Source organism: Dromaius novaehollandiae, chromosome 9 (genome assembly GCF_036370855.1).
Source record: "Dromaius novaehollandiae isolate bDroNov1 chromosome 9, bDroNov1.hap1, whole genome shotgun sequence".
Classification (NCBI taxonomy): domain Eukaryota; kingdom Metazoa; phylum Chordata; class Aves; order Casuariiformes; family Dromaiidae; genus Dromaius; species Dromaius novaehollandiae.
In genome coordinates, this window is record NC_088106.1 from 12,915,335 (window position 1) to 12,922,884 (window position 7,550).

The 7,550-nt window shown below is 47.5% G+C and overlaps 1 protein-coding gene across 5 annotated transcripts in view; it reads right to left on the reverse strand.

The window, feature by feature from the left end:
• Positions 1-3,243, reverse strand: part of ARMC9 (armadillo repeat containing 9) — a 74,124-nt gene extending 70,881 nt beyond the window's left edge. For 3 of the 5 annotated variants that reach the window (XR_010390480.1, XM_064516749.1, XM_026093478.2), the window contains exons 1-4: positions 3,140-3,242; positions 2,806-2,893; positions 996-1,121; positions 243-413 (exon numbers count right to left, since the gene is read on the reverse strand). Coding sequence is in view for 4 of the 5 variants with exons in the window: in XM_064516749.1 (XP_064372819.1) it covers positions 243-413; positions 996-1,121; positions 2,806-2,856 (348 nt within the window). In the remaining variant the exon portion in view is untranslated. Of the gene's footprint in view, positions 1-242; positions 414-995; positions 1,122-2,805; positions 2,894-3,070 lie in introns of all 5 variants that reach the window. The other 2 variants (XM_064516750.1, XM_064516748.1) reach the window with 2 other exon arrangements.
• Positions 3,244-7,550: the final 4,307 nt, after the last annotated feature.

Here is a 7,550-nt window from a genome sequence, read left to right on the forward strand (position 1 = left end):
TGCCGATATTTTCCAAATGAAATTGTTTCAGGACGTCCAAGATAAGGACACCTACAAATTTCATCTCTGTACTTCACAATACAAGGGCCTGCTTTCAACTAAAATGCAGACCGCTGCCCAAAGACTGGATCTGAATTCTGGGAATCCTTACCAAGAACCCCATCCTCATCCATGCCAAAGACAAATACATGAAGTAAAATAAACAAAAGCAATCTTAAGTTCAAACTATAAAATAAACTTACAGGTTTTCCCACAGAGTGTTTCAAGAGGTAGGTGGCAAAGTGTATGTGAAGATAGAACTCCAGCTTCTGAGCAACCGGCTCACTATCTCGAACTGAAGACGATATATGCTCCTTCCAAAGTCGGAAGAAAACTTTCTGCTCTCCATTTTGAAATGCCGTAAGCAGATCTTTCTGCAGAAGGGAAAAGCATTCAGTGAAAAAGTATTCAGTGAAAAAACAAACACAGAAGAGCTACATTTTCCAACAGTGGGTTAGTAAGTGAAGAATTCAAGTACCATCTGAAGACTTTCAATTAAAGTTTTATCCAAAATCTCTTACCATTCAAAGACCACCTAAATATTCTTTCTCTGCCTATTTTTACCCTCTTTCAGAGCCTGAATAAGCCATCAATGCAAGAAGCAAAGCCTAAATTTTCAGGCATGTCTAATGAGTTTTGCGGTCCATGATACTATAAGGAAAAAAGAGTGCCTACAGTGTCTGAAAAATTCAGCCTTTTCAAAGTATGGCAAGCTAAAAACCTAAAATAGTGTGAACCAAATCTACTCCCTCAGGTTCAAAAGGAGTGGAGTTCTGCATAAAAGCAAATGTGAATGTTCCTGCACTGAAGGACTGCTAGCAGCCTTCTCCAAATAATCAAGAATCATTTCAGAGACTTAAGATAATCTCAACTGCTGTAATAAAACAAAAGGTGGTTAGTGGCCTTTAACTGTTTTGAGTATTAGTTACCCAAAATAAGTGCCAATGATGCATTACCTGAATGGTCAAAGCTTTTGAATCTCTCAGGGAAACACCTGCTGATTTAGGTAGTGGCTTCCCTTTTATCTTACATTCCTTCACAAATATCTTCACTGTTTCTTCAAATTCAGCAAAATCCAAATACTACAAGAAAAACATAGGACAATAATCTTATAGATTAATAATGCTTCAAAGAGTGACCCATGAATCACCAGAGTCCTTTAAAGTTCCTTTGTTGCATGGTCTGTAAATGCCAAAGACTGCACAGGAATACAGTAAGAACTGGTGTCTCGTACAGTAAGAAGATCTTGCCTCTCAACTGAGTTCCCTCCCACATCCTAGACAGTAATACTGACAATAGAGCACACCCTCTCTGAAGGAAGGATGTCCCGATTTATCCAATAACTTCACTCAACCAAAGAAGAAAGAGAATTAGAATCTGTTAACGCAACATCTCAGTTGAAGAAACAAGCAAACGAATTCCTTGTAAATAATGTTCTCAGAAGGCAGAATTCTTAAGGAACACATAAACATCATCTCTAAAACAGTCAGACAGTTTCAACTCTAAGTCAGATTACTCATAATATCTGAAGCTGTCCAAGCAAGCCAAATTAACAACTAGCAAATCAAGCATTGTTCTTTTGAAAAAAGAGATAGACAGTCCTCTCTCTCTGTAACATTTACAGTTACTGTATTACATGCGATCTTTTCCCCCATCTCAGAAGTCTTAGTTATTGCTTGCTGAGGCAAGACATCACATTTGGTCTTGCAAACTTGATCTGTACGACCAATGTAGCCACAAAGAACCTGTACAGGAACTGTTTCCATCCTTCACTGTTAACATATCCATGATTAAGTACTTAGAACTCTTTTTAGATTTGTTTTCTTAGACGCACAAAAAGTTTTAGGTTTAGCAATGTTTTGCCATTTAGTGGACTCTTTAGACAGAGAGTAGCTGTCCAGTCTTTCAACAGACAGTATGTGGAAAGCTAGGTACAATAATGGTTTAATGGTAAATTAGCATTAGTGATTCCCCTCCACAGCATATGATTTTGGTGGGGGGGGGGGAAGGTTGTTGGTTTGCTGTTCACCTAAGGCCCTAAACCAGGCAATGAACACCGTGCTGATCAAAGGAACAAGGCAGCAACAAAGAGCAGACAGCTCACAGCTCGTGTTCTTGCTCCAAATCATACTGAGTAAATAAATCTCCCATTTTAGCCAGTTTATCTGGAAGTCAGGAGAACAGGCTACTAGAGAGATATCCACTCTTTAAAAGTTTGTCTCCCACTGTCTTTTTTATGGGATTATTTCCTACTTTAAAGTAACTTCTGATCCTACCTCTCATGGGCAGTACGGGTAGAGGAGTGCCCAGTTGGATGATCCTGCTTAGGCGTTAAACCATGCAGGTTAGTGGTCTCACAACTTCAGTATGGGCTTTATTAGCAAAAGCTCTAAGAGCCTCTGATTTTACACACCTGTGGAATGATGTAGCTTAGTAATGTCTAGAGGATCTCACAGGTATCACAGGTCAGAGCTGGGCCCTGCAGCTCTCCGTGGATCCAATCAAGTTACCTGTTCCTTTAACAAAGGCCTCGTTTACAAGGAACGACAGAAAATCCTAGTCTGATTCAGCGGCTGACTGTTGGCCTTCAATGGACATGGAGCACTTTGAATTCACAGAGCGTGACAGAAGTCAGTATGACGTCAAGGAGAAGCAAATATTTTGTCAGTTAAGTAACTAGAGAATTTAGATCACAGTCACAACACGTCATTCCTCAATGCAAGCACTATGAAAAAAAAAAGAAAAAAAGAACGAAAGAAGACCAACCTCTCTCACTAGTCCAAGCAATTCAGCCTCGTAAGCCAGGACATCGCCCATGGTTAGGAGTCGCTGCTCAGCCTCATCACTGAAAAACCTAGAGAGCGAGAAAGGCGCGGCGCGTCGGCCGGCAGCGCGCACAGCGCCGCACGCAGCCCCGCCGCGCCCGGCCCCGCAGCGCTCGCCCCTCCGAGCGCCGCAAGCGAGGAAGCCGCCTCCCGCCTGCCCGCTCCGAAGCAGCGCGGCGCCTCCCGCCGGCGCGGCCGTCTCCTACCTGGGCACCGGCCGCCCCCCGGCGCGGCCCCTCCGCGCCCAGCTCCGGCCCCGGCGCGGCGCGGCCTACCTGCCCCGCAGCCCCCGCCGGCTCCTCCCGTCGCCTTGGTAACCGCAGCTTCGCTCCCTGCTCCTCCCCAGGCCGCGCCCCCTCCCGCCGCACGTGATTCCTCCCAGCCAATCGCAGGCAGGGAATGGGGCCTCACACGACGAGCCCCGGCGGCCAGCGCGCCCTAGGCCCCGGCGGGCGGGGCTGCAGCTGCGGGGTGGGGGGGGCCGTGAGGGCCCCGGCTCCAACATGGCCGCGGGGGGCTGTTTTACTTAGCTGCACTTCACACGTGCACTGCTAACAAAATATACACCGCGTGCAAGGCCGGCCCTCGCATGCTGGTCTCTAGCAGCCGGAGTGGCGACGGCTTCTGGCCTGAATGCAAGCGTTGTGCTCGCTCCAAAGCCCCAATGCCCTGCCTTCGAGGAAGGCTCTACACTTCGGCAGCCAGAAGGTTTCTCTACCGCATATGTAGTTCCTTGTCAATAAAAGTTACTTCTCCCTCAAAAGCACACTGAAATTCCTAGAAAGCACCAGTAGAAAATGCTAGTCAATTCCTAAAAAAGAAAAATTCCTAGGAAGCATCCTGTAATTCCTAGAGTAGTCTGAATGCCTAGAAAGCATGTCAAAATGCCTGGAAAGCACCAGGAAGTTCCTGGGGAGCACAAGAAAATCCTAGAAAGCACTGAGGGATTCCTAAAAAGTACTGGAAAATTTATATTCTGGTTATTAAGTGGTATGTCACAGCTATTACTGTGACAACCGGCATTCACATTGGTGTTGTAGTTACTGTAAGCGTTATTAAATGGTTAATTAGGTAGGCAACCTAGCTGGTAACTGGAATGTCTTGTTTTGATGATTTGTATACAAAATATAGGCCTTTATGTTTGTAAAAGCTATGTTTATGCTTATATACACAAAACTTCTACATTTAGAATACAAAGTGTAGATATACCACTAGCTATACAGCAGAAGGTTTCTTCTGTTACACATACTTCTGTAGAGAGTTCACAATGTAAAACTTTATATATTTGAGTTTTACCATATTAGATTTAATCCATTATTTAGTCCATTCCAAGTGACGGGGACCCAACCAGCTCCCCTCAGGCTGGGATTCACTCCTGGCTGCAGCATGGGCTGTGCTGACAGGTGTCACCCTGCCGCCCGCGGGTGCAGATGCCCACGCAGGCACCCTGCAGGTGAAGAGCACAGCCACCGTCCCAGCCAGAAGGAAAGCACTGCCCAGGGGCCTTGGCCGTTTATAGAAATAGCTCACCACTGCTGGATTTGTAGTCATCTGGGCTCCTCCTTGCTCCAGCCAAATGAAGTTGATGGTATTTGCAATAACAGCTACAATATCCTCTGTGCTTCCTCTCTCCTGTTTAATTTTGGTGACAATCGGGCACTATCAATGGTGAAAAAGATTTTATCTGCTGACTTTCTTTCTGCATCTTCAAGATGACATACATCCAGCTGGCTTTCTCCTCTGAGCAGCCAAACCTGACTGACATTGTGTCCTGGGCTTGGACCTCCTGGTGCAAAGGTGGTGGGAAGGGGTTTGGGGTCTAGGCTCTGCTTTATTGGTCATATTTTTTCTTTGTTTTCTCCTGTTGTCTGCAGAAGTCACCTTCTAGCAAGCACACGTGGTTGGTGTGCAAACATCGCCTTGCATGGGCTTTGCTACAGTCCAAAGGTGCTTGAGCAGAGACAACATTTCCAGGAGATGCTGCCCTGGGATGAGCACTGATGCTTATCCCCCACTGGCCAGCATCTGGGGTAAGGTCTGAAGATGCAAAGGTTGTGCCTCAAGTCAGCTGTCCTCAGAGAAACTGGCAGAGTAGGGGCATCTCAGGTCAAGAGGACCAACCAGGCAGGTCAAAGCCCCAAGTAAGCCAACAGCCCCTTCCCAGCAAGCCTGACCACCCCCCGTCTCACACGATGTGTCCCGCCGTGCCATCGAGTTCCCTAGGAGATCCCTGCTGCCCCAGCTCCACCTACATCAGCAAGGACGACCTCCTGATCTACATCAGCTTGGGGGATAACCTCTGGGTTAATACTACTGCAACACCAGTGCAAAGGAGCAGGGGCTCAGATCCTCCAGGGCTCATCTTCAAAGCATCATAGAAGGAGGCTCCTTCATCTGACACGCAGGACATGGATGAGGAAATGGGTTCTGCACCCTGTTCGGCCATAGCTCCTTGGCCATGGGAGGAGATTCATTAATGCCTGGAGCACTGTATTTTGGGCTTTTCTTCAGGACTGACGTCACTGCCACTCCTGCCAGGGGAGCTGAGCGTTTCCATGGCTGGGCTGCCAACTGCCAGCTACAGGTCCCAGACTTGACTGTAACCTGTTGCTTGATTAAAAAAAACCCAGCTAGTTATTTTCTGTGCCCAAATGGAAGATTTTGCAGGAAACATCATCCTTTCCATTGCATTGCATTAAAAATAAAAACATCCAGGCAAGAGGGGAACATTTTCCAAAGCTTAAACATCCTGTTGTTTTCTTAGCCAAACTTCAGCTTTTAGTTGCCAAAAGATATTTTAGTTTGGGTTTTCAGTGAATGACTTTTGAAGGACAACAAATAAATTAAGAAGTTGTTTGAGTTTTTCATTGCTGACATGTTATTGTTGGTTGGGTTGGGTGACATGGTATAGTTGGTTGGTTGGAGCACGGACTGGCTCCAACTGGAACCAGCCAGGAGGGCAGACAGATTCGCTTGGACCAAGGTCCTGCACTTGGGCAGGGCGATTGCCTCAAGGTTCAAATGCCTGCTCACATACTGAGTTACACAGCAGAGCAGGGCAATGTTACCCCCAGGACCTTCTGCAAGGAAAGCTGGGGCAACGAAACCACAAAGCCTCTCTGCTTTTTCCAGCATCAGGCTCTCATAAAGCTGCTCTGTCTTTGTTGGATGGGGCTTGTTTAGATGCTGCCCAGCCATGAATTTCACTTATTCCCACCCATCCCATAAGCATGTAGTCAGCCCTGTGCCAGGCTATTTATATGCGCACCTTCTCCAATGATTTCCTGTAAGCAAAGTCCCTGACCAGAGAAATGGCCAGCCAAAAAAAAAAAAAAAAAAAAAAAAAAAAGAAAAGAAAAGAAAAGAAAAGAAAAAAAATTTTAAATCTTCCTTTCAGAAAAAACATTCACAGTACTGTTCTTGCCTTCACCACTTGGGAGGGACAAAAAAAAGTATGCAGCATCAGATGTGCTAGAAGGGAGAGAGAGCAGCTGCTTCATTGCCCTACCCCAGCTCCAGCGAGCGCACATGGAGGCTGGGCCACATCCAGCTGCCGCCTGGGCAGCCCAGCTGGCTGTGTCAGCTGCTGTGCGCACAGTGGCCTCTGCAGCAGTGCCCTTCTGCCCTGCAGCATCAGCCCTCTGTGTCCCTTGCTTGGGCACAGGGGATGCAGCTTTCTCAAACCTCTGCAAAACTCTCGTGCCATGGCCACCACCCTGGCGTGGGCTGGTTGGGGAGGAGGACTCCTCCAGCACTCACGCTACTCTGCCATCCTGGGGGATCAGCCTGACCTGCTTCTCCAGCTAGTAGCAGAGATCCCCCTCAGGAGGGTGCTGCGTGGTCACCTAAGGCAGCGATGGAAGCTGACAACCAAGAGAGACTAGCTGGGCCACGAAGTTGCCTGCTGAAAGCATAGGAAAAACTTGCTGTGCCCCAGTGGATACATTGAGGGTTTGGGGATGAGGAGGTAGAGCCTCAGCAAATCCCCCTTTCTCACCCCTTTTGCATGCAGCTACCACCTCCAGGAATTAAGCCCAGTTTCAGATGGAGGGAAGCAGCATAACCCCTCCTGCCTGGAGACTCGCTTTAACAGACACAGCCAAATGCAGCCATGTCCTCCCGCACACATCTCAACCAGGCCAGTCCACCCTCGCAACTGTCTTCACAGAGCCAAGGCTGCCCCTGGATGAGATGAAGGAGGCTCAGCACCCAGGACGGAAGGGTGCCACAGCTGAGCTTTCTGATACACATTCTTCTAGGAAATGGGTCGTAAAGCGTGGACAGCCCCAAACCAAGGTAAACACCGACTCACAAAAAGCCTTGGCTTGCAATAACAGCATGGCTTCCCTGCCAAAAATGGAAGGGAGCTGGGAAGAGGGAAGAGTGAGAGATGCTCCATTAAAGCAAAAAAAAAAAAAAAAAAAAAAGAAAAAGAAAAAAAGAAAAAAAACTGAAGAAAATTGTCTGGGAAACCACAGGCTCAGAAACAGCAGGACAGAGAACTCCATCTCCAGAAGAAACATCCCCCATCCCAGCAACGGTCCTGGGGTACGGCTTTGATACTGCCACAGACACAAACCAATGGCAATCTGTCCCGTGCCACCGACACGGACCAACGGTGATCTGCTCCATCATGTACGGACAAATCGCAAAGCCCCTGGGCCTGCAATGGGTACAGGCAGCAGG